This window comes from Oncorhynchus kisutch, linkage group LG25 (assembly GCF_002021735.2).
Source record: "Oncorhynchus kisutch isolate 150728-3 linkage group LG25, Okis_V2, whole genome shotgun sequence".
Classification (NCBI taxonomy): Eukaryota; Metazoa; Chordata; class Actinopteri; order Salmoniformes; family Salmonidae; genus Oncorhynchus; species Oncorhynchus kisutch.
The window spans coordinates 18,788,602-18,816,526 of NC_034198.2; the positions used below are offsets into that span (position 1 = coordinate 18,788,602).

The following is a 27,925-nucleotide window of genomic DNA, read 5'->3' on the forward strand; positions in this document are numbered from 1 at the left end:
AGATGTTGGAACATTGCTACAGGGACTTGCTACCATTCAGCCACAAGAGCATTAATGAGGTCGGGCACCGATGTTGGGCGATTAGGCCTGGCTCACATTCGGCATTCCGATTCATCCCATTGGTGTCCGATGGGGCTGAGGTCAGGGCTCTGTGCAAGCCAGTCAAGATCTTCTACACCGATCTTGACAAACCATTTCTGTATGGACCTCACTTTGGGCACGGGGGCATTATCATGCTGAAACAGGAAAGGGCCTTCCCCAAACTGTTGCCACAAAGTTGGAAGCACAGAATTGTCTAGAATGTCATTGTATGCTGTAGCGTTTAGATTTCTCTTCACTGGAACTAAGGGGCCTTGTGTATGGCTTGTGTGTGGCTGCTCGGCCATGGAAACTCATTTCATGAAGCTCTCGACGAACAGTTCTAGTGCTGACATTGCTTCCAGAGTCAGTTTGGAACTGGGTAATGAGTGTTGCAACCGAGGACAGACCATTTTTAGCACTCGCGGTGCCGTTCTGTGAGCTTGTGTGGCCTACCACTTCACAGGTGAGCCATTGTTGCTCCTAGATGTTTCCACTCCTCAATATTAGCACTTTCAGTTGACCGGGGCAGCTCTAGCAGGACAGAAATTGTATATACTGACTTGTTGGAAAGGTGTCATCCTATGACGGTGCCATGTTGAAGTCACTGACCATTCTACTGCCAATGTTTGTCTATGGAGATTGCATGGCTTTGTGCTCGATTTATACACCCGTTGCAATGTCAGCAATGGGTGTGGCTGAGATAGCCAAATCCACTATTTTCCACATACTTTTGTTGTAGTGTTTTTCTATAGAAGAAGCCCATTTTGTATTCTCAGCTTATTAACTAGCTCATCAATATGCTTTTTAAAAGACAGCTTTTCATATATTCAGCTGCCTTGGCTATTCAACCACAAGCCTTCAGCCCCAAGCCCTGAGCCCCAGCACCAGCCCTCAGTCCCAGTTCCCATCCCCAGGGTGATTGGTGGTGTGTCCAGGACCCAGGCTTCTGTCGGTGACGTCACAGTCACCAGCCAGACACGGTAAGGTGTAAAGGCTGGGAATTACCAGGGTGACAATACTGTGCATTATGATTCTCACGATTCTATGTGCATTGCGATTCCATGGTCCAAACATATTGCTCACCATATGACTGCTGCAGAGGGACAAGAGAGAACCCTGATCTCATGGAAATAAAAAGTGCTGGAAAAAAAGAGGCTCCCTATTTAAAAAGAAGGTAGAGAACAAACTATGAAGGGAAAATAATGGAGTTTTGGTTCAGGGACTGCCAACAACTGCAAAAATAATATTGCGATATTGTCATTACGATACGATATATTGTCAAAAGGAATAGCCCTATATGTAACTGTCTAGATCCCCCCCCCATCACTACTAAGGAGGTTACAACAGGATGAGCTGCTATCAGTCAGACAAATCTCTAACCGCTGTCACTGACTGTGTTACTGACTGTGTTATCCCCAGCACTTCAGGGATTAGCCACCATGTCACTATTAAATAAAGCAATAATACGCTGATAGAGGAGTAAAGGCTAGCTTTGTGAACGAGATGCTATCATGCTACGTTACAGGTAACTGCCAAAATAAAGGAAACACTTGAGTAAATGAGGGATAGATAGTATATTGAAAGCAGATGCTTCCACACAGGTGTGGAATTAACATCCCATCATGCTTAGGGTCATGTATAGAAATGCCCGTTTGCTCATTATTTTGGATACCATGGCTAGAAGAAGAGATCTCAGTGACTGTGAAAGAGGGGTGATTGTCGGGGCACGTTTGGCAGGAGCTTCAGTGACAAAGACTGCTCAACTTGCTGATGTTTCACGATATGCCATGGCTGTCTCGGTCACCAGATCTCAACCCAATTGAACCCTTAAGGGAGATGATGGCATTTCTCGTGGAAGAATGGTGTCACATCCCTCCAACACAGTTCCAGACACTTGTAGAATCTTTGCCAAGGCGAATTGAAGCTGTTCTGGCCGCTCGTGGTGGCCCAGCAGCCTGTTAAGATGCTATGTTGGTGTTTCCTTTGTTTCAGCAGTTACTGTCAAGGCACAAGGCGAGCCCCAGATGCAGACACAGGAGGCAGATGGTTGGAGCCTTACAATATTTATTCATCTTAAAGGGGGTAGGCAAGAGAATGGTCGTGTACAGGCAAAAGGTCAAAACCAGTTCAGAGTCCAATAGGTTCCCAAAGGGCAGGCAGATTCAACGTCAGGGCAGGTAGGGTGATCAGGCAGGTGGGAAAGTAGTCCAGAGTCAGGCAGGGGTCAGAACCGGGAAGACTAGCAAAAGAGAATAGAAAAGGATTACGGAGAAGAACACGCTACAGTGTTAGAAGATCTACAATTTATACCTCATTGTTCAATGATACCCATTTAAGGGAGAATATAAAATGATTATGTATTATGAAGATTAAGATTATTTAGCTAACCTTTGCCCTTGATGAAACTTGAGGATAGGTAACATCACTACATCTTATTGATGGGTTTCTGTCCATGTGGCGGCAGCCAATAAAGTTACGAGAATATCAACCACTTCGCTTTGAAAATGGACGTCACGACGCCGAGGATCATACATTTATTTCCTCACGTGTAAATACGTTTTCACATCCAGATCAACATTCTCATCTCCCAAAAAAATAAACATTTTCCAAAGTTCTTTGTGTTCCTGAGATTTGGACCAAACTTAGACTATAATCCTGGGTCACGGTCGTTCCTCCTTTTTTTATTCATTTGAGAAAGGCAAATAAAACCAGAAGTACTGTGTGTTATGAATTTTAATCATACTATTCCAGAGTTATTATAACAATAAATATGTTTAAATTTGCACGTAGCTCTGGCATAAATCAAAGTCTCTCGGCTCTGCTCTGGTGTGTGCACGCTGAATGGATGGAGAACAGGACAAGGCCAGAGAGGTTTGTTAGACGTAACACTGTTACACTGTGTTACACATCACATGAGCAGCAGCTAGGAGAGACAGTGAGGCTATGGAACATCCCTCAGCGTGTATCATTAGGAAAACATGCACAGCACGTCTGACAAACATATAACTAGAGACACTGTGTGTGTGTGTGTGTGTGTGTGTGTGTGTGTGTGTGTGTGTGTGTGTGTGTGTGTGTGTGTGTGTGTGTGTGTGTGTGTGTGTGTGTGTGTGTGTGTGTGTGTGTGTGTGCCCCAGCCGCTGCTCTAACTGGCTGGGGCTGGTTGACATGCTGGAAGAGAATACTACCGGGTAGTCTATCAGTGGATTTAAGAGAGCAGCTCTGGGATTTTGACATCCCTGAGTTTCCTGCTCCTTGAGCTCAGAGTTCTGTAATGTCTTCTGCTTGTATTGTGTTGGGAAGCACTTGATGCGGAATCCATAATATACACTGAGTATACCTTCCTAATATTGAGTTCCCCTTTTGCCCTCAGAACAGCCTCAATTCATTGGGTATGGACTCTACAAGGTGTTGAAAGCATTCCACACGGATGCTGGCCCATGTTGACTCTAAAGCTTCCCACAGCAGTTACATCAATATGGGATCATAGCTTTCACCTGATTTACCTGGTCAGTCTATGTCAAGAAAAGAGCAGGTGTTCTCAATGTTTTATATACTCAGTGTATTGGCCTAATCCATAGAGTAAATAGAACAACACATCTACACTATAGCATCCATAGAAGTAGGATTCAGAATTCTTAGAAGTAGAATTCGGAATGTCGAGGTGTATGAGTTTTTAGTAGTTTGCCCCATATCACGTGTCTACAGTCTTTGATGTATTCAGTACGTATTGGAAGGGAGGAGTTGATGGATTCATGGTTAGTATATTTGTCATAACACGCGAGCTACATCTGGTGAACTGTAAAGTATTAGAGAATCCTCTTTTCTCAGATATCTTAATCTTTCTTGGCGTTTGTGGCCAGACATACGCAAGCTCTTAGCGCTGGGTATTCTAGTTATTTTCTGTTGAATTTTCGCATAAGTGGTCCTGGCCTGGGACATCCTTCACTGTTTTGCTGTGTAGAGTGTTGATGAAACACCCCGGCCCAATTCCTCCGGTGATTGATGCCTATGAAGCCCATAGAGCTAAACAGTGTTGAAGGAGGGGAATACTAGAAGCTGCAGCTGCATTGTTAGATAGATCACAGACATAGTAGCTTCTGTGTTGCTGCCTCATGTCATGTCCATCACAGGTACATACTCAACCACTTTACAAACAGGTGAGGAAATCAGTTCCACAATTGATTGTTTTATTTGTATTTTCGGTGTTCTGAAACGGTGTACACACTATGATGAGAAAAAAAACCTTTGATTTTATTGTCATGTCTTCCAGAGCACGTTCTACGTTCTCCATCTCTATTTTCCCCCCGCATCATAACATAGCCTCACTTACACACTGTTTTTAAGTTAGTGCAGGTAGTGACAAAGACATCCTCTCTCCTGATATACACCCAAACAGGTATTTTTTCCTCCCTGTGCCTGTTTATTTAAAACATCTGACCTGTGAACTCTCCCCAGCAGTTTACATTTGTAATCTTCCATAAGTTACCGAAGGGGTGTGTATGTATCAGCTGTCAGACACACTGCCTTTTAGGAGCCCACTAGACTAAACCACCAGTGGTCATAAAAAAGGTAAAAGTTAACAAAAATGCTTGGTTTGTGTAATATCTTTCCAAATGAATAAGCTACGTAATCCTTTGTTGAATGACCTCGAATAAGTCTGAGATTTAGGAGAATGAGGGGAGATGGTAGGTTGGCGCTGTTGTGGATTCAATGCAGAGATTGTTTCTAGAGTTGTTTATTTGCGTACAGCACATCACTGAGAACTGATTTAGAGAATGGAGACAGTTTCAGTTTGTTTCTGTCACCATGTGAAGATCTGAATCCTGAGCTGAATCAAATTTGCTTTGACAGAAAAACCCACATATATTTAAGAAAATATTGTCTTTGATTTACCGTTAAGCAATAATCATTGCTGCCTTTCTAATGTTGTTGCTGGGTAATACACTACCGGTCAAAAGTTTTAGAACACCTACTCATTCAAGGGTTTTTCTTTATTTTTACTATATTCTACATTGTATAATAATAGTGAAGACATCAAAACTATGAAATAACACATATGGAATCGTGTCTCCAAAAAACAAATAAAAATAGATTTTATATTTGAGATTCTTCAAATAGCCACCCTTTTCCTTGAAGACTTTGCTTTGCACACTCTTGGCATTCTCTCAACCAGCTGCAGGAGCTAGTCACCTGGAATGCATTTAAATTAACAGGTGTGCCTTCTTAAAAGTTAATTTGTGTAATTTCTTTCCTTCTTAATGGGTTTGAGCCAATCAGTTGTGTTGTAAGAAGGTAGGGGGGTCTACAGAAGATAGCCCTATTTGGGAAAAGACCAAGTCCATATTATGACAAGAACAGCTCAAATAAGCAAAGAGAAACGACAGTCCATCATTACTTTAAGACATGAAGGTCAGTCAATCTGGGAAATGTCAAGAACTTTGAAAGTTTCTTCAAGTGCAGTCGCAAAAACCATCAAGCGCTGTGATGAAACTGGCTCTCATGAGGACCGCCACAGAAATGGAAGACCCAGAGTTACCTTTGCTGCAGAGGATAATTTCAGTTACCAGCCTCAGAAATTGCAGCCCAAATAAATTCTTCAGAGTTCAAGTAACAGACACATCTCAACATCAACTGTTCAGAGGAGACTGTGTGAATCAGACCTTCATGGTCGAATTTCTGCAAAGAAACCACCCACTACTTGGGCCAAGAAACATGAACAATGGACATTATAACGGTGGAAATGTGTCCTTTGGTTTGGAGTCCAAATTTTGAGATTTTTGGTTCCAACTTGGGTGTCTTTGTGAGATGCCGTGTGGGTGAACGGATAATCTCCGTATGTGTATTTTCACCGTAAAGCATGGAGGAGGAGGTTTTATGGTGTGGGGGTGCTTTGCTGGTGGCACTGTCTGTGATTTATTTAGAATTCAAGGCACACTTAAAAAGCATGGCTGACACAGCACTCTACAGCGATACACCATCCCATCTGGTTTGGGCTTAGTGGGAGTATCATTTGGTTTTCAACAGGATAATGACCCAACACACCTCCAGGCTGTGTAAGGGATATTTTACCAAGAAGGCGAGTGATGGAGTGCTGCATTAGATGACCTGGTCGCCACAATCCCCCGACCTCAACCCAATTGAGATGGTTTGAGATGAGTTGGACCACACCTTCAAGACTGTTGGAGAAGCATTCCAGGTGAAGCTGGTTGAGAGAATGCCAAGAGTGTGAAAAGCTGTCGTCAAGGAAAAGGGTGGCTAATTGAATAATCTCAAATATAAAATATATTTTGATTTGTTTGACACATGATTCCATATGTGTTATTTCATAGTGTTGATGTCTTCACTATTATTCTACAATTTAGAAAATAGTATAAATAATGTTTGACCCGGTATTGCACCTACAATGGAGACTTGCAGTAAAGTGAAGGCATTTATTTTCTCGCAACATCCTAAAATCAGCCTACTCTCTCCCCGCATAGCTAGATATCAATGAAACAAGCAGGAAATGCATCTTTGGTTCACACGTCCAGTCATCACCTACTTGAACTTTTTCATTTTGCTAAGCTTCTATAACGCTGTAATCATTTATAAACCCCCCAAAATGGGAGGAAAGAAAAAGAGAGAGCGTGTGTTTTACCCCTGGATAGTTCTTCAAAAGCCTCCTGTCGGTGTGTTTACTCTTCGGGAGAAAGGCTTGGTTTTCAGATCTGGAGTCTGCAGTCTTTTACAACATTATCTTGTCCGTCACTTGACAATTGACTGCTGTAACTGCAATCCCCGCTTAGCAATACTCCTGTTATATTTTCCATTCGAACAAGCCGAGGGGTCACCAGAGCGGGCTGCCTGTGTTAGCCAAAGCCAGATGGGCTTTTCCTATAAACAAGTGTACAGGCGGTATTTATACAGTCCGTGGCACCTGACGCCATAACACTCACGACACTCTGTTTAGTGGCCAGTGTTGCCATAAGTCACTTTGGAAAATTAAGTAAATATTTTCAATATGGTCCATGCCATTGTTTATTATAGAATGGCAAAAGTTCTAAATCTTGCCAAATCCTCTGTTAAAAAATCATTTAATAACAACTTGTCGGAGCTGCAAAGCGAGGCGTACATAGAACCAGTACCTTTTCATTAGTCCAGAGTCTATTTACTTTCAAACAAATCCTGAAACACCATCTTTTTTTAACATTCTTTCCCTCTCGAGCACGTGGAAGGGCTCCGGTTGTAGTCGTCTATTACACAAATCACAGACTATGACAATGTTGGCTGCTAACATTGGATTCTACAGTTTGAGACCACAGTTTGGGATAAAAACATGCCTGCGCCTTGCCAGGGGGCACTGTATCGAGTTAAAGCCAAAGAATGACATAATTCATAACATAGAAGGAGAAGGTGAACTCCAATGTGAATGCATTCTATGTCTATGTTTGAAACAGTGTATGTCACCACTCATTGATACACGCTCACATGTCATCCTCATGTTACCCATCATGCTGCTGGATTCGAGCTCCTTCATCCTCTCCTTCTTCATTAGCTCTAAGGATTGTCCAGCAGGAAGCATTAGGTCACGTTAGACATTGTAAGACCACAGGGAAACACTGAGAATACACACCATTTTAGTAGGAGAGGGCAATATGCTACTTACTGATACTTACTCTAAAGCTCCACTGGGGCCTGTTTTACATTTGGGGAAAACCACAATCGTGGACCAGAGTAATGTATTTCTTTCAGACTCCGTTAAGTGTTCGAAGTAAATAAGTCACGGTAGAGCAAAGTCTGAAGCAGTTAAATGTAGAATTAGCTCAGGATAAGATGCCATACTACTGCTACATTTAGAATCATTTAGCAGATAATAGTATCTACAGCAGCTTACAATAGGTGCATCCAAATAACGCAGTTAAAAAATATGAGCACATACCTCAAGCATCACAGTTTGTCAGCCAGCAACTATCATCGTACCATAATAGAATATGATAAGCAACAAAGATATGCTTATTAGCTTCAACAGAGAATCCCTCTATTAATTCCTCTGTAAATTCCCAATCAGGAAGTCCTGGCTTAACCCCAACATAAATAAATGTAGCCAGCCAGCCAGTCAGCCCTCAGCCCAGCTGGTGGTCCAACAGGGGGAAGAACAGAAATAAGAAAAGAGAGAGTGTGAGAGAATCAGGAAAGATACAAAAAGAAAGAAAACATTCCTGGAGAAATTAATAATTTGTCAGTGAGAGGACCCGGAAACTGATAGAGAGGATTTGGAGGATATCTTAGATGTGTGAGGCGCTTTCTGTAAGATGACATTGGAAACTAGGTTCAACTCAGGGCCTTTGTGGGGCCTTTGCGCTAATGCTTAAAATAATCGAAACTTTTTTTTCTCACGGACTAAAAGTCAGATTTACCCCAAATGTGGTCTTTTGACTTATCACAATAGTCTGTAAATAGTTTGAGGAAATAGTGTTGATGCATTCAAAGATGGCCACACGATACCAGTAGAGGCACATTAGCTAATATATTAAAATATGCAAAAGATCCTTTCAAAATCGTCTTCTCATGAGCCACAGTACCAAATCACACCAAATGTGGAATGAAGGCCCATGCTACATTTATTTATTCAAATATATATTTCTTTCACCTTTATTTAACCAGGTAGGTCAGTTGAAAACAAGTTCTCAATTACAACTGCGACCTGGCCAAGATAAAGCAAAGCAGTGGGACACAAACAACACAGCGTTACACATGGGATAAACAAATGTTCAGTCAATAACACAATAGAAAATCTTTATACAGCGTGTGCATATGAAGTAAGGAGGTAAGGCAATAAATAGGCCATAGTGGCGAAGTAATTACAATTTAGCAATTAAGACTGGAGTGATAGATGTGCAGATGAGGATGTGCAAGTAGAAATCCTGATGGGCAAAAGATCATAAAAAAATAATTAAAAAAATATGGGGATGAAGTAGGTAGTTGGTTGGATGCGCTATTAACAGATGGGCTGTGTACAGCTGTAGCGATCGGTGAGCAGCTCTGACAGCCGATGCTTGAAGTTAGTGAGGGAGAAATATGTCTCCAACTTCAGTGATTTTTGCAATGCGTTCCAGTCATTGGCAGCAGAGAACTGGAAGGAAAGGCAGTCAAACGAGTTGTTGGCTTTGGGGATGACTAGTGAAATATACCTGCTGGAGCACGTTCTACAGGTGGGTGTTGCTATGGTGAGCAGTGAGCTGAGATAAGGCTGAGCTTTACCTGGCAAAGACTTATAGATGACCTGGATCCAGTGGGTTTGGCAACGAATATGTAGCGAGGACCAGCCAACGAGAGCATACAGGTCGCAGTGGTGGGTAGTATATGGGGCTTTGGTGACAAAATGGATGGCACTGTGATAGACTGCATCCAATTTTCTGAGTAGAGTGTTGGAGGCTATTTTGTAAATGACATCGCTGAAGTCAAGGATCGGCAGGATAGTCAGTTTTGTTTGGCAGCATGAGTGTAGGTGGCTTTGTTGCAAAATAGGAAGCAGATTCTAGATGTAATTTTGGATCGGAGATGCTTAATGAGTCTGCAATTAGAGTTTACAGTCTAACCAGACACCTAGGTATTTATAGTTGTCCACATATTCTAAGTCAGATCCGTCCAGAGTAGTGATGCAAGGCGGGCGGGCAGGTGTGGGCAGCGATCGGTTGAAGAGCATGCATTTAGTTTTACTAGTGTTTAAGAGCAGTTAGAGGCCATGGAAGGAGTGTTGTAGGGCATTGAAGCTCCTTTGGAGGTTTCTTAACAGTGTCCAAAGAAGGGCCAGATGTATCCAGAATGGTGTCATCTGCGTAGAGGTGGATCAAAGAATCACCCGCAGCAAGAGCGACATCATTGATATATACAGAGAAAATAGTCTGTCCGAGAATTGAACCTTGTGGCACCCTCATAGAGACTGCGAGAGGTCCGGACAACAGGCCTTCCAATTTGACACACTGAACTCTGTCTGAGAAGTAGTTGGTGAACCAGGCGAGGCAGTCATTAGAGAAACCAAGGCTGTTGAGTCTGCCGATAAGAATTAGGTGATTGACAGTGTCGTAAGCCTTGGCCAGGTTAATGAAGACGGCTGCACAGTACTGTTTTTTTATTGATGGTGGTTATGATATCGTTGAGAACCTTGAGCGTGGCTGAGGTGCACCCGTGATCAGCTCGGAAACCGGGTTGTATAGCGGAGAAGGTAAGGTGGGATTCGAGACGGTCGGTGATTTGTTTGTTCACTTGGCTTTCGAAGGCTTTCGAAAGACAGGGCATGATGGATATAGGTCTGTAACAGTTTGGGTCTAGAGTGTCTCTCCCTTTGAAGAGGGGGATGACCGCAGCCGCTTTCCAATCTTTAGGAATCTCAGACGATACGAAAGAGAGGTTTGCAGACTAGTAATAGGGGTTGCGACAATGGTGGCGGATAATTTTTAGGAAGAGAGGGTCCAGATTGTCTAGCCCAGCTGATTTGTAGGGATCCAGATTCTGCAGCTCTTTAAGGACATCAGCTGTCTGGATTTGGGTGAAGGGGAAGTGGGGGGAGGGGTTATGGGGCTTGGGCCGGTTGCTGCAGGGGGTGCTGAGCTGTTGGCTGGGGTTGGGGTAGCCAGGTGGAAAGCGTGGCCAGCCGTAGAGAAGTGGATTTATTGGTGGTGACAGTGTTTCCTAGCCTGAGTGCAGCGGGAAGCTGAGAGGATCCTTTGCTTTCCTAACTGAATGTGTATATTGGTTCCTGACTTCCCTGAAAAGTTGCATATCGCGGGGACTATTCGAAGCTAGTGCAGTGCGCCACAGGATGTTTTTGTGCTGGTCAAGGGCAGTCAAGTCTGGAGTGACCAAAGGGTTATGTCTGTTCTTAGTTCAAGACCTGTCTTGAGAAAAGCTAAGGGATAGTCAAAAGTTGACAAATCAAAAATGAGATGTGTCCATTTAAACCACAGTGGCCTATCAACTTGAAACTTGTCAGTGCTGTCATGCACGTCCCCAACATGAACCACACTGAATTTGGTATTGACATCTCAAAAAACAAGGAAATATTAACAAGTCATTATTTGCGTATGTAATCTTCAAAATCATCTGCAATAATCTTCTCCTCATGAACCATATGTCAGATTCACTCCAGATTGTAATTGTAAGACAGTCTGTAATGGTTTTCAGAAAGAAACGGTTGCTGCATTCAAATATTGTTGCACTGTACCTACAGATGCATATTAGCACATACTATATACCTATACTATCAAAAATACTTAAAAAATATTATTCTCATGAACCATCAGTCAGACTGACTTCAGATTTGGTATATACAGTTGAAACCAGAAGTTTATATACACTTAAATTGGAGTCATTAAAACTTGTTTTTCAACCACTCCACAAATTTCTTGTTGACCAACTATAGTTTTGGCAAGTCAGTTATGACATCTACTGTGTGCATGATACAAGTCATTTTCCTAACAATTGTTTACAAACAGACTATTTCACTGTCTTTCACTTATAATCCACTGTATCACAATTCCAGTGGGTCAGAAGTTTACATACACTAAGTTGACTGTGCCTTTAAACAGCTTGTAAAATTCCAGAAAATGATGTCAAGGCTTTAGAAGCTTCTGATAGGCTAATTGACATAATTTGAGTCAATTGGAGGTGTACCTGTAGATGTATTTCAAAGCCTAACTTCAAACTCAATGCCTCTTTGCTTGACTTCATGCGAAAATCAAAAGAAATCAGCCAAGACATCAGAATTTTTCAGACCTCCACATGTCTGGTTTGTCCTTGGGTGCAATTTCCAAATCCCTGAAGGTACCACGTTCATCTGTACAAACAATAGTACGCAAGTATAAACACCATGGGACCACACAGCCATCATACTGCTCAGGAGGAGATGCGTTCTGTCTCCTAGAGATGAACGTACCTTGGTGTGAAAAGTGCAAATCAATCCCAGAACAACAGCAAAGGACCTTGTGAAGATGCTGGAGGAAACAGGTACTAAAGCATCTATATCCACAGTAAAACGAGTCCTATATCAACATAACCTGAAAGGCCACTCAACAAGGAAGAAGCCACTGCTCCAAAACAGCCATAAAAAAGCCAGAATACGGTTTGCAACTGCACATCGGGCAAAGATTGTACTTTTTGGAGAAATGTCTTCTGGTCTGATGAAACAAAAATAGGCCATAATGACCATCGTTATGTTTGGAGGAAAAAGGGGGAGGCTTGCAAGCTGAAGAACACCACCCCAACCGTGAAGCACGGGGGTGGCAGCATCATGTTGTGGGGATGCTTTGCTGCAGGAGACACTGGTGCACTTCACAAAATAGATGGCATCATGAGGGAGGAAATTATGTGGATATTTTGAAGCAACATCTCAAGACATCAGTCAGGAAGTTAAAGCTTGGTCGCAAATGGGTCTTCCAAATGGACAATGACCCCAAACATACTTCCAAAGTTGTGGCAAAATGGCTTAAGAACAACAAAGTCAAGGTATTAGAGTGGCCATCACAAAGCCCTAACCTCAATCCTATCGAAAATGTGTGGGCAGAACTGAAAAATCGTGTGAGAGAAAGGATGCCTACAAACCTGACTAAGTTACACCAGCTGTCAGGAAGAATGAGCCAAAATGTACCCAACTTATTGAAGCTTGTGGAAGGCAACCCAAAACATTTGACCCAAGTTAAATCATTTCAAGGAAATGCTACCAAATACTAATTGAGTGTATGTAAACTTCTGACCCACAGTGAATGTGATGAAAGAAATAAAAGCTGAAATAAATAATTCTCTACTATTATTCTGACATTTCACATTCTTAAAATAAAGTGGTGATCCTAACTGACCTAAGACAGGGAATGTTTACTAGGATTAAATGTCAGGAATTGTGAAAAACTGAGTTTAAATGTATTTGGCTAACGGGTATGTAATCTTCTGACTTCAACTGTAAGTATTCAGACCGTTTACTCAGTACTTTGTTGAAGGACCTTTGGCAGCGATTACAGCACAGTCTTCTTGGGTATGATGCTACAAGCTTTGCACACCTGTATTTGGGGAGTTTCTCCCATTCTTCTCTAGAGGTCATCTCTAGCTCTGTCAGAATGGATGGGGAGAGTTGCTGCACAGCTATTTTACAGGTCTCTCCAGAGATGTTCAATTGGGTTCAGGTCCGGGCTCTTGCTGGCCCACTCAAGGTCAATAAGAGACACTCCTACATTGTCTTTCACGTGTGCTTAGGGTCGTTGTCATGTTGGAAGGTGAACTTTTTCCCCAGTCTGAGGTCCTGAGCGCTCTGGAGCAGGTTTTCATCAAGGATCTCTCTGTACTTTGCTCTGTTCATCTTTGCCTCGATGCTGACTAGTCTCCCAGTCCCTGCAGCTGAAAGACATGCCCAACTCATGGTGCTGCTACCACCATGCTTCACCGTGGGGATGGTGCCAGGTTTCCTCCAGACTTGATGCTTGGCATTCAGGCCAAATTGTTCAATCTTGATTTCATTAGACCCGAGAATCTTATTTCTCATGGTTTGAGAGTCGTTCGGTGCCTTTTTGGCAAACTCCAACTGGGCTGTCGTTTACTGAGGATTGGCTTCTGTCTGGCCATTCTACCATAAAGGCCTGATTGGTGGAGTGCTGCAGAGATGGTTGTTCTTCTGGAAGTTTCTCCCATCTCCACAGAGGAACTCTAGAGCTCTGTCAGAGTGACCATCGTGTTCTTGGTCACCTCCCTGACCAATACCCTTCTCCCCCGATTGCTCAGTTTGGCCGGGCGGCCAGCTCTAGGAAGAGTCTTGGTGGTTCCAAACTTCCTTGATTTAAGAATGATGAAGGCCACTGTGTTCTTAGGGATCTTCAATGCTGCAGACATTTTTTGCTACCCTTCCCCAGATCTTTCCTTCAACCTCATGGCTTGGTTTTTGCTCTGACATGCACTGTCAACTGTGGGACCTTATATAGACAGGTGTGTGCCTTTCCAAATCATGTCCAATCAATTGAATTTACAACAAGTGGACTACAATCAAGTTGGAGAAACATCTCAAGGGTGATCAATGGAAACAGGATGCACCTGAGCTCAGTGCACCTGAGTGTCATGGCAAGGGGTCTGACTACTTATGTAAATAAGGTATTTCTGTTTTTGATTTTTAATACATTTGCAAAAATATCTGATAACCTGTTTTCGCTTCGTCATTTGGGGATATTTTGTGTAGATTAATGATGAAAAAATGTAATTGAATCCATTTTAGAATTAGGCTGTAACACAACAAATGTGGAAAAAAAGTGAAGGGATGTGTCACTACTTCCGCCGAAGTCGGTCCCTCTCCTTGTTCGGGCGGCGTTCGGTGGTCGACGTCACTGTTCTTCTAGCCATCGCTGATCCACTTTTCATTTTCCATTAGTTTTGTCTTTGTTTTCTGCACACCTGGTTTTCATTCCCCAATTACATGTTTGTCTATTTAACCCTCTGTTTTCCCCATGTTTTTGTGCGTGATTGTTTCTATGTTCATTTCGGTTCATGATGGCTGGTTTTTTGACGGGTGCTGTTTTCACCCGTGCATAATATTTACCGTTTGTGTTTGTTCCCATGTGCCTTTATTTTTGAATAAATGACTTTGCTCACTCATTTTCCTCTCCTGCGTCTGACTTCATGCACCAGCTACACTCACCGACTGACAGAATCTGAATACTTTCTGAATGTACTGAATATGGGGGATACAACGATTTTGCTGTGAAGAGACAGAATCATTAGATCATTTGTTTTGGTACTGTCCATATGTAGCTTGTTTTTCGTCACAGGTTCAGGAATGGCTGATAAATTGCAACATTTAGCTGAAGGTAACTCTGCAAATAGCACTGTTGGGTGATTTTTTAAAAACATAGTCAATCGATCAATAATATAATAATACTCTGAGCAACAAAAAGAAACAAATCTTTAATTTACAATCTGTAGAAAGTATGGGAATAGAAAGGTTCAGAACTTTTGTGAAACATCACAGCACAGTTAAAAAATATATGGTAAATAGAAAACAAGATATTTAAAAATATATATATATATTTCACCTTTATTTAACCAGGTAGGCTAGTTGAGAACAAGTTCTCATTTACAACTGCGACCTGGCCAAGATAAAGCATAGCAGTGTGAACAGACAGCAACACAGAGTTACACATGGAGTAAACAATAAACAAGTCAATAACACAGTAGAATTCAATTTTTTTTTTTTTACAAAACATAGTCTATATACATTGTGTGTAAAAGGCATGGGGAGGTAGGTGAATAATTACAATGTAGCAGATTAACACTGGAGTGATAAATGATCAGATGGTCATGTACAGGTAGAGATAGATAGACGGGAGGGGTTGAGTGGCACTGAAGGGTGGGACTAAAATAAGATCATCCCCGATCTCCAGACCTGAACCCCATTGAAAACCTCTGGAATGTGATCAAGAGGAAGATGGATGTTCACAAGCCATCAAACAAAGCCGAGCTGCTTGAATTTTTGCACCAGAAGTAGCATAAAGTCACCTAACATCAATATGAAAAACTGGGGGAGAGCACGCCAAGATGCATGAAAGCTGTGATTGAAAATCTGCGTTATTCCACCAAATATTGATTTCTGAACTCTTCCTTTCTTTGCATTATCTGAGGTCTGGCAACACTGCATCTTTTTTGTTATATTGACCAGTTGTCATTTTCTGCAAATAAATGCTCTAAATGACAATATTTTAGGGAGAATTTGGGAGAAATGTTGTCAGTAGTTTATAGATTAAAACAAAAATGTTAATTTTACCTAAACACATACCTATAAATAGTTATAAGCCAAGCTTACCCTAGTAAAACTGACTATCCTACCGATCCTCGACTTCGGCGATGTCATCTACAAAATGGCTTCCAACACTCTACTCAGCAAACTGGATGCAGTCTATCACAGTGCCATCCGTTTTGTCACTAAAGCACCTTATACCACCTACCACTGCGACTTGTATGCGCTAGTCGGCTGGCCCTCGCTACATATTCGTCGCCAGACCCACTGGCTCCAGGTCATCTACAAGTCCATGCTAGGTAAAGCTCCGCCTTATCTCAGCTCACTGGTCACGATGGCAACACCCATCCGTAGCACGCGCTCCAGCAGGTGTATCTCACTGATCATCCCTAAAGCCAACACCTCATTTGGCCGCCTTTCGTTCCAGTACTCTGCTGCCTGTGACTGGAACGAATTGCAAAAATCGCTGAAGTTGGAGACTTTTATCTCCCTCACCAACTTCAAACATCAGCTATCTGAGCAGCTAACCGATCACTGCAGCTGTACATAGTCTATTGGTAAATAGCCCACCCTTTTTCACCTACCTCATCCCCATACTGTTTTTATTTATTTACTTTTCTGCTCTTTTGCACACCAATATCTCTACCTGTACATGACCATCTGATCATTCATCACTCCAGTGTTAATCTGCAAAATTGTAATTATTTGCCTACCTCATGCCTTTTGCACACATTGTATATAGACTCCCCCTTTGTTTTCTACTGTGTTATTGACTTGTTAATTGTTTACTCCATGTGTAACTCTTTGTTGTCTGCTCACACTGCTATGCTTTATCTTGGCCAGGTCGCAGTTGCAAATGAGAACTTGTTTTCAACTAGCCTACCTGGTTAAATAAAGGTGAAATAAAATAAATAAATAAAATAAATAAACCAGTGAAACGTATAATTTTGCAGTGGTCTCTCAATTTTTTCCAAAGCTGTATATTTACCCAAAAATATATATAATAATAATATATAATATTGAAAATGATGCAGACAATTACATTGATGGAAGCCTCAATCTACCTGCAATATTAAAGCTGATCTTTAAAAAAAAATTGCGGGCACTGAAAATGGGAAAGTGAAACCTAACCTTAATGACAATAACATCAACTTTGACCACACAAACAAACAGTGTCACTAATGCTTTACGGCGTAATATATTTCTAAAATAGCCATCACAGTCACTGAAACGTGAAACGTGGCACAGATGACACAGATACCCAATGACGGGAGACTTACTCGCATTACTCCTCAATCTGTTTTTCATTAGAGAGAGTGGAAGATAACACATCCAGGGGTCTACCCCCAAACTAAGGGAATTGATAAGGTCAGGAGAAGAGGGTAGAAACGGCACCACGTCTAATGACAACACAGTGACTTATTCTTCACGACTCTCTATCTGTTAGTCATTAGAAAGGAAGATAACACACAGGTCGTCCCCCCGCACTGAAGGGGAAAAAATAGGAGGCCCTCTTTACACCTAGATGGATGTCTACATTTCAGACTTGTTTCTTACCTCTGATTGTTCTGTAACTCAGGTCTCCGGTCACTCTATGAGTCCAGATAACATCAGACAATAAAATAAAAGTATTTTGATGAGGGGGTCTCGGTTTTTTTTACAGCGTCAGAGTCGGGTGGCTTGAGCCACTCCCACCTTACCCTGGACCTATTGCCTGGGCACGTATCTAGAGTTGAGCTCAGAACATAGAGTTAGAACTCATCCTAGTTCTAGAACTACTTTGGAGCTTTTCCAATGTTTCATCACATTGACTGTAGGAGAGTGGGGTAAGCAGAGCCACTCTAGTTTCTAGGTTACCAAACACAAAATGTAGAATTTGGAGAAAGTGGTAAGCAAGTTAGGTAAAAAATACAAATAAAATAAAAAATCACAAATTTCTACCAGGATTCATGATGCTTGTATCTAAACCAAGGTAGATCATTTTAATATTGTTCTATATATAAGCTTTAATTTGAGGTCCTAAACCTGGCATGAAAGTGCATCCTTGTAGCTGTGTGGGCTAATATAGTCTAATGTTTCATCTCGGGGTAAGTTGAGCCAATGACCATGAGGTAAGTTGAGCCAATGACCATGAGGTAAGTTGAGCCAATGACCATGAGGTAAGTTGAGCCAATGACCATGAGGTAAGTTGAGCCAATGACCATGAGGTAAGTTGAGCCAATGACCATGAGGTAAGTTGAGCCAATGACCATGAGGTAAGTTGAGCCAATGACCATGAGGTAAGTTGAGCCAATGTTTGAGCCAATTGCAAGTTCAGCAAATTGTTTTCTTTCCAGGCATAATGCAAGGCATTACCGCTGGGATATGAGGTAACAACAGAGCCTGGCTTAGGCTAAAAGTATTTTAAAAGTTTGTTAGGTGTTAACCCTTTACACTTATACCTGTATACAGGTTACAAAGTGCAGATTTGGGCACTAATAAATTGGAACGTAGTGGCTGGACAGTAACATGGTATGACGTTAGAGCTCTGGCTCTGCACTTCACAGCGACGTAGGGGTTTAGACTGACAGGCGTTCTGAACTTGAGAACCACACGTGACAAGAAGTTGCCCCCATCCCTCCTGGCAATTGGGCACTTTTTGCTGTAAATTAAGAGGACTCTATGTATTTTGAAAGATGAGACGTTGAGGATTATAGTAAAAACCGCTGTGATGTCGTACAAGCAAGCCAAACAAATGTGTACTTCACATTTCCAAATCATAAAAACGAATGTTATATACAGTGTCAATGTTGATGATCACTATGTTAGTTGTACAGTTACAAGATGACATGGCGTCATACCCTGGGTTGTTCTGAACAGAATGAGTCTGTTAGTTGTACAGTTACAAGATGACATGGCGTCATACCCTGGGTTGTTCTGAACAGAATGAGTCTGTTAGTTGTACAGTTACAAGATGACATGGCGTCATACCCTGGGTTGTTCTGAACAGAATGAGTCTGTTAGTTGTACAGTTACAAGATGACATGGTGTCATACCCTGGGTTGTTCTGAACAGAATGAGTCTGTTAGTTGTACAGTTACAAGAAGACATGGCGTCATACCCTAGGTTGTTCTGAACAGAATGAGTCTGTTAGTTGTACAGTTACAAGATGACATGGCGTCATACCCTGGGTTGTTCTGAACAGAATGAGTCTGTTAGTTGTACAGTTACAAGAAGACATGGCGTCATACCCTGGGTTGTTCTGAACAGAATGAGTCTGTTAGTTGTACAGTTACAAGATGACATGGCGTCATACCCTGGGTTGTTCTGAACAGAATGAGTCTGTTAGTTGTACAGTTACAAGATGACATGGCGTCATACCCTGGGTTGTTCTGAACAGAATGAGTCTGTTAGTTGTACAGTTACAAGATGACATGGCGTCATACCCTGGGTTGTTCTGAACAGAATGAGTCTGTTAGTTGTACAGTTACAAGATGACATGGCGTCATACCCTGGGTTGTTCTGAACAGAATGAGTCTGTTAGTTGTACAGTTACAAGATGACATGGCGTCATACCCTGGGTTGTTCTGAACAGAATGAGTCTGTTAGTTGTACAGTTACAAGATGACATGGTGTCATACCCTGGGTTGTTCTGAACAGAATGAGTCTGTTAGTTGTACAGTTACAAGAAGACATGGCGTCATACCCTAGGTTGTTCTGAACAGAATGAGTCTGTTAGTTGTACAGTTACAAGATGACATGGCGTCATACCCTGGGTTGTTCTGAACAGAATGAGTCTGTTAGTTGTACAGTTACAAGAAGACATGGCGTCATACCCTGGGTTGTTCTGAACAGAATGAGTCTGTTAGTTGTACAGTTACAAGATGACATGGCGTCATACCCTGGGTTGTTCTGAACAGAATGAGTCTGTTAGTTGTACAGTTACAAGATGACATGGCGTCATACCCTGGGTTGTTCTGAACAGAATGAGTCTGTTAGTTGTACAGTTACAAGATGACATGGCGTCATACCCTGGGTTGTTCTGAACAGAATGAGTCTGTTAGTTGTACAGTTACAAGATGACATGGCGTCATACCCTGGGTTGTTCTGAACAGAATGAGTCTGTTAGTTGTACAGTTACAAGATGACATGGCGTCATACCCGGGGTTGTTCTGAACAGAATGAGTCTGTTAGTTGTACAGTTACAAGATGACATGGCGTCATACCCTGGGTTGTTCTGAACAGAATGAGTCTGTTAGTTGTACAGTTACAAGATGACATGGCGTCATACCCTGGGTTGTTCTGAACAGAATGAGTCTGTTAGTTGTACAGTTACAAGATGACATGGCGTCATACCCTGGGTTGTTCTGAACAGAATGAGTCTGTTAGTTGTACAGTTACAAGATGACATGGCGTCATACCCTGGGTTGTTCTGAACAGAATGAGTCTGTTAGTTGTACAGTTACAAGATGACATGGCGTCATACCCTGGGTTGTTCTGAACAGAATGAGTCTGTTAGTTGTACAGTTACAAGATGACATGGCGTCATACCCTGGGTTGTTCTGAACAGAATGAGTCTGTTAGTTGTACAGTTACAAGATGACATGGCGTCATACCCTGGGTTGTTCTGAACAGAATGAGTCTGTTAGTTGTACAGTTACAAGATGACATGGCGTCATACCCTGGGTTGTTCTGAACAGAATGAGTCTGTTAGTTGTACAGTTACAAGATGACATGACGTCATACCCTGGGTTGTTCTGAACAGAATGAGTCTGTTAGTTGTACAGTTACAAGATGACATGACGTCATACCCTGGGTTGTTCTGAACAGAATGAGTCTGTTAGTTGTACAGTTACAAGATGACATGGCGTCATACCCTGGGTTGTTCTGAACAGAATGAGCCGACGTTTGTTTATTGTGAAGAACCATTTGCCGCACACGCACCTGAATGTACTCATAACTCTGTTTCTCTGAATTGCCTTGTGAAAGCCTAACACTGTTAGATTGTATTATATAGTTTAGCTAGTCATATTGGCAATAGAACAAGCTTTCAAATCATGCCCTCCAGATTGCGATTTATAATGGACCGTTTGTTGACTGCGTAAACAACAACAGTAAATGTGTGATTGCAGGGTTGTGTTTCAAATGAAACAACTACAAGTGTGCTTGGTGTAGTTCCTAAACGGCACAGCTAGGGAAAACAACCCAACAACTTTATATTTGAAGACACTTCTTTAATTGAAAGGACTTGAAATGTCCACACTTTGGAGAGGTGTGTGTCCACTTGGAGACACCAGTCAGTCATCTCACTCAAACCCTTGTCGTTTTTTTGTCTTATGTTGCACCTACCCCACATCTTCCAGGAATATATTTTTTTATCATGTTACTGAATGTATCCAGAAAAAAGTACAGTAAATGAAAAATGCACAAAAAAAATAACAGCAGTTGGCTTCCATCCAATTGGCATCAGATTTTCATGCGATTATTCTAAATCTGCATAAAGAAAATATGATCATTTTCCCACCAGGGGTGTGTTTCCACCAAACAGATTAAAGTCAGCGAGTGATGATGTAATGCACACAAAATGTACTTTTTCGCTTAGGTTTTCATGTCCCGAAAAAAAATCTATATTTTTCCATTGCATTTTCAACTCTACCAATAATTTCGACACAAAAAAATAGTTCAGTTCAATTGTAAAAGTGCCTACTCTGGTGTTGGCACTGTGGGCTCTAGCCAACAGCTTGCAGATACAGTGCGTGTAGGCTAGTCTACACAATGAGATTATTATGGATAGGATAATATTTGTATTTGTCAAATGGCAGTCAAGCATCGATCATCACGTCACCAGAATCAGACCCTTGATATTTATTGGAAAGGAGCATCAAGATCACAGTGCTTTTTCACCACGGTGTGAAGTTCATCATCATTTATTTAATCTGTAGCCTAATAAACTGCATGATTTCCCGAGTCATAGTGGGAGGACCACACACCATGTCATTGTGTGACTCCAAGTTTACTTCGATATGATGGTTATTATATCAATATTTCCACTGCCATTTCTCGCATAATTAATTTTATCTATCAGCATTTATAAAATTGCACTGAAACTTCCTGTTTCCGTCACAGCTGTCATAAAAAAAATGTTTTATACGGTATGACATTACTAGCATTAAAACAATTGTGGATGGAAACATGGTTAGTGTAATGTTTCTGATTCAGTCTTGTGTCAGGTGAACTGTTGTGTACCCACCTTTGGTCTCATCATTTTCCCATTATCTCCTAACTGTTCCATTTCAATTGCTACTAGTGCGGAGCGATTAGTGTTTTTCTTGTTCGGTTTCGGTGTGATTGTAAAAACAATAATCATGTTCTTTTTCGATTTCTGTGTGAATAAACATTTTATATATTAAATCCATTATGATATAATGACATATCAAAGCCAGAAATAGTGAACATTGAATTGCCAAAACATTGAAAATATTATATTCTCTCTGTCAGGCCCATATTGAGTAGACACAAATAGAAAAATAGGAAATTACTATTAAACAATACAATATTTTAGTTAAATATTTATTTGTTTTTATTAGATGCCTTTATTACTTCTCATTCCTTAAAGTCATCATCTCATCTCTGCTCAGGCAGTAGCAGCCAAACAGCCAGACAACGTTATCCCTGTACTCCCCATACTGTTCTGTCTTTAGTCATCTATTTAGCTAAGCTAGCTGCAGAGCTGTCTGACAAAATCATTTTACTAGTTCTTCAAAGAAGATAAGGCATACTTTCACGAACTGTCTCTGTCCCTTTCTCTCATTGTTGTAGACATTACTCTCTCTTGCAGTCTGTGTCCATCTAACCTATTATAGCAGGCGTAAAAAGTCTCTGCCTGAGCCGGAAAAAATGGCTCAATGGATTATTGTCACAGTAGGTAATTATCATGTTCTGGGCTGTACTAGTTTGAATATTTGCTTAGTGAAACCTACAATTCCCTTCAGCCCAGCGTCTCACATAGTTCTTGAGTTGATTTCTCTCGTGATTTGAATGATTAGATTTCTCTCTAGAGAAACGGTGAGTTTCTCACAACAAAAACTAACTCAATGGAATTCAAGTAATTGAACCAACTGAGCGATTAACCAAAATGTCAGTTAATCGCTCAGCACTCATTTCTACCATGGTTTCACATTTCATATTTTTTTTGCCCTATCCATAAAGGCCAATTCCCAAAGTGTAAAGGGTTAAAAGGCAAAAAGGCGATTGTGTTGAATTGTGTTTGGAAAATAATGATAGACATGGTTTTAAAAGGGTAGTGGTAATATTTCATCCAGAACAGACATTTGTAGGCGGCTTAATTTACCCTGTCCTGAAGCCAAGGGACCACTTTATTTGGACAAGCTATGTTTTCAAAACTGTCATGTTTACATTAATTCAGATTATTTCCAGGGATACACAACATCCTGAAATACATGTAGATATCTTTGTTAAAAAGAATACTATATTTCCCTTGATGGAGTGATGCTGGATGTAAAAATGGCTCAATTTACCCACCCCTCTCCCCTACCACCTAAAACGTATTGACTGAGGGAACAACATTTTTTACATAAGAAATGTGTAGTTCTCATCCTATAGCTGAGCCATGTAGGCCACACAGGACACCAGTCCCAGCCATCCCAGCCTTTATTAGGCTGTCACTGTTACATAAAATGGCCAGGGTGGGCTTCCTCGGTCAATGGCGATGGGTGGGCTTTCAACCTCCGGCCCATCAGTTAAGACCTCATTAAAGGAGTGCACGAAGGCATTTTTTCTCTGTTCTGCTGTTTCAGGGAGGATAATTTACTGTAAGTGTTGTCTTATTTCTGAGGTAAATGCTGGGCTTTGTTATTGTTCCCCCCTAGCTCGTGTTTATGTACCGTACACAAGCCTCCTTTTTGTGCCTCCTCAACGAACGCTACACGTATCTGTGGGACGAGATACTGTATCTGTCTTACCACACAGTTTCCGATGGCCTCTCCTCTCCCTCACAGGGCTGTTTGGTCAAGTCTTGGTGAATGGCTGTGGCGTAAAAGTTTATTTCAATCATAGTGCAGTATTGTTAACAAGTGTGGAAAGGATTTAGTTGGGACCATTAGTTGAACTTGTAAAGTGTTATTGGCAGAGAAGCAGAACCAAGCATTACACTTGTTTAATATGTTTTCATGATACATTTACACTATTGTTTTCTTTTGAACGGGTTATTTCATTATTCAAAAGATTTTTCATAGTTTTCACCCTCCAATCTTGGCCTTTACTTACTGAACACTCTAACCCGGCAGACCAGCCGACGTAGCCTAGCTTTTTGATACCTCTGCTATTTTTATGAGGCATCACATATGAGGGAATGATTGTCCTCTAAGCATCAGAGTGGTTCTCCAAACAGAGCTTATTAAAGAAAACACTGATGTATGTTTGTGGTGGCCTGTGAGGCCTCTCAGTGGATGATGATGTACGGGGCCCAGACAGAACAGCACAGAAGACTTGGCTAGTCTACGGACGAGAGTGAGGGGCCTCGTTTTTCACCTCGACACGTTGTGGGGGCTCTCAAAGCTCCTGAATCTGGAGAGTGTGGTGTGTTTAATATTTGCACAGAGGGGGAAGAAGGTCTGCTCTTTGTAAATTCTGTAAATTAAGAAGTTGGCTGCTGTGGCGGTGGAGGGTGGATGGCGAGAGAAGCAGGACGTGTCCGTGGGCTTAAGCTCTGTAAACAAACAGACGCATGCAGCATGCTGGTCGCTGTGCCGACTCCAGTCTCAGCAGGCTCAGGTGGTTTCTAAACCAAAGACAATACTAAACGCTGTAGGGCTGTTGGAACGGCACACACTAACATAATGGTTTAGAACCACAGGGTTTAGAACCACAGCGTCATTCAAAATGTGAAGGCGTAGATTTCTCGTTGTGTGACGTTTATCTATGGCGTATATTTCTCGTCTTGTAACGTCAGTTGGATATGAATTGACCAGTTGTTGTTTTTAACCAGGAGTTGACAGACACTGAGGCAGCAACAATATCCAGCACGGTGACCTCTGTGTTATCATGACATCAACCTATGGAGTCGTGACAGGATGTGTCCTCTCTTTCTCTGACAGGGGGACCCCCAGTAAAGGAGTCATCCAGAGGGGAACACAGCGTTGCAGTGTGCGACATGAATGCAGTGAAAACTACTGAGCTGTCTGTCCACAGTAAGGAGAACAGGCAAAGTCCTGGACACCTAAAGACTAAAGAGGACGAGGAGGACCCCTGGGACAGGAAGGACCCCAGTAACCACACAACCAGGAATCATCCCTCAACCATTGGGGGAAAGAATGGTGAGTTTCAATAATATTAGTTATAATTCTAATTAAATGTAAACAGGACTAACATTTGTGACCGACCGGCGTGATTCGCTCTTAAGTAGCAACATTTGAAATGTTGTTTTTTACATTGCATACAAGTAGAGACTCACAGCTAGAAAATGGTATATCATACACTACAGTTTTGGAACAATGGGAAAGTAATTCTGCTTTGAAAGTTAATAAACTTGTTACCTCAGCTTTTGAGAAAATGGCCCTTGAATGCTTTGGCACACCTACAGGAGAGCTCTTCTTTCTCTACACCCATTGTTCACACACTCTTATGCTTTAGCCCCAACCATCTCCTTAAGGATTCACATGTGAGGCCATGTACTAAACAACCAAAGATTGCTAGAACATGCTCTGGGTGATTGTAAACTCAGAGTGTTATCTCATTGTCAGTTCGTAAACGCACACTGGATGCTCTGGCCGAGGAGTAGGGTTGATCCGAGCGTTCTGACCTAACAACAGCAGTCAAGCACCAAAGCTAGCTGGCTAACGTTGGCTAGCTTGCTAGCTACTTCCTGACACAAATGAGAGAACACCTCACTCTGACCATTTTACTCCCCCTAGCAGAGCTGGTTAGGCTGTTTTTATGTTATCCAGAGCGTTGGTGACTGCAACTGTGCTGCTGGCAACTATTTAATTATGCTTTTTTGACAATGTTTACTGACACCGGCCATATTCAACGGGTGTTGAGCATTCGTAAATTCATAATTTAATCTGTGCTCTGGCACTCTCGGAAGAGAGTGCTCTGAAATCGGAGTCGATAGCCAGAGTAAATTTACCAGCAACGTCTATCGACAGTTGTCTCAGTGACATCATGAACATTCTATTGAAATGGACATAGTGGAGTCTTTTCTTTAGACATGTAGCTAGCTAGCTAAACAATGAACCATAATCCCAACTCATAACGTAACTACCCTGCATGAATCTGCAAGTAGCTAACCAACCAGGTTCAATGTTAGCTAGCTAACATTAGGCTACAACTAGCAATGCAAATGGCTCTGAGATACGAATAATATTGCTACACAGATCATGTAAAGATAGATATATTTTGTACCTTTATTTAACTAGGCAAGTTAGTTAAGAACAAATTCTTATTTTCAATGACGGCCTAGGAACCGTGGGTTAATAACTGCCTTGCTCAGGGACAGAACGACAGATTTTTACCTTGTCAGCTTGGGCATTCGAACGAAGTCCAACCACTAGGCTACCTGCCACCCCCGATGACACTAACGATAGTGATCAGCAGATTGATTGGATTGGCTGAATCAATCACACAAGATAACAAATTATATCTAGATTTTCGTAAATCTATGACCAAAATAATTTTGGTTATTTTCTTTTGTAACTTAAAGTTATATACAGGCCTCTTTTAAAGTAAATCACTTATATTTTCTACCAACATACATACCAGATAAATAGGTAAGTATGTACGGTGAGTCCCTGCCAAGTTCCTTCCCGCGCCAGATAAAACAAGATTGTTTGAACATTTTATTAAAGCCACCTGATGATTAATCTGCGATGAAATATCTGTACGCTCTGCTTTTCAACTTCACAGCCCTAATCAAACCAGCTTAAAGGCCACTGGCATCACAAGGGTCTGAAGATGAAAGTATTTGAGGAATCCAGTGATATAAATGTGTATTTTTAGAATGATGTATCCCCCTGGACTCCCTGCGAAACGAAGGAACGACGCTGAGAGAAATACAGCCTCTTCCCACTTCACTCCTCCTCAAGCCCACTCCTCTCCTCTCCTCACTTCTTTTCCATGATGTCATGTGTGGCTAAAAGTAATGGAAGAGACAGACAAACATAAACTGGAATCTCCTCAACTTTTAGCCATTCATTTTTTTCTCCTCTCTCGCTCTCCCGTCTTCTTCTTTCAAATCAGTCCTGAGACAGATAGAGAGGGCGAGAGAGTGGAGAAAAACAACAACAGTAAAATGCCTCAGGATCTTGACCACGTCTCCCAGTGCTCTTGCCAAAGACTTGACGACAGAGTCCAAATATAAAGTAACGATAAGGCTGATTTGGTCATAGTCGCCTTTTTAATTTACGCAACTATGTCATGGTGATACGATAAACCGAACGTCTGGTTTCTAATGCTAGTTGTAAATGAACACTTTGTAAATGTCTGCAGGGAAAATACAGTTAAGAAGTTAAATGTGAGTCCAGTTTTACAGGAGTTAGATCCCAACAAGAAGACGGTTACAGTGACCGTCTAGGATTTTATTGCAGTCCGCAGCCGCCCTCACACCTCTTTAACAGCAGCAAGCCGCGGAAACACGCGATACACACCTCCCTCAGCAAGCACCACTGGGACACGCACAGCACTCAGCACTCACGCTCATGTGTGTGTGTGTGTGTGTGTGTGTGTGTGTGTGTGTGTGTGTGTGTGTGTGTGTGTGTGTGTGTGTGTGTGTGTGTGTGTGTGTGTGCGCGCGCGCGCGCGCGTGTGTGTGTGTGTGTGTGTGTGTGTGTGTGTGTGTGTGTGTGTGTGTGTGTGTGTGTGTGTGTGTGTGTGTGTGTGTGTGTGTGTGTGTGTGTGTGCGTGTGCCTGCATGTGCGTGTGTGTGTGTTTGTGTGTGTGTGTGTGTGTGCACATCCATCTGTGTGTGTGTGTTAACATAAACCCAGCAGTGTCTCAAACTTGGCCTCTAGCCAGACGGTCATGTTCTTAGTCGGCATCTAATCATGAGAACTCTCATCTTCTCTCTCAGGGTGAATGAATGCTTCTCACGTGTGATTCTGGCAG

At 41.9% G+C, this 27,925-nt stretch overlaps 1 protein-coding gene across 5 annotated transcripts in view; it reads left to right on the top strand.

Moving 5' to 3' along the window:
- myocd (myocardin) overlaps nucleotides 1–27,925 on the top strand; it is a 146,478-nt gene that overhangs the window by 65,344 nt on the left and 53,209 nt on the right. For all 5 annotated transcript variants that reach the window (XM_020460896.2, XM_031804552.1, XM_031804553.1 and 2 more), the window contains exon 4: nucleotides 24,922–25,140. In XM_020460896.2, the coding sequence (XP_020316485.1) occupies nucleotides 24,978–25,140 (163 nt within the window). In that variant the 5' untranslated portion in view covers nucleotides 24,922–24,977. The remainder of the gene's footprint in view (nucleotides 1–24,921; nucleotides 25,141–27,925) is intronic.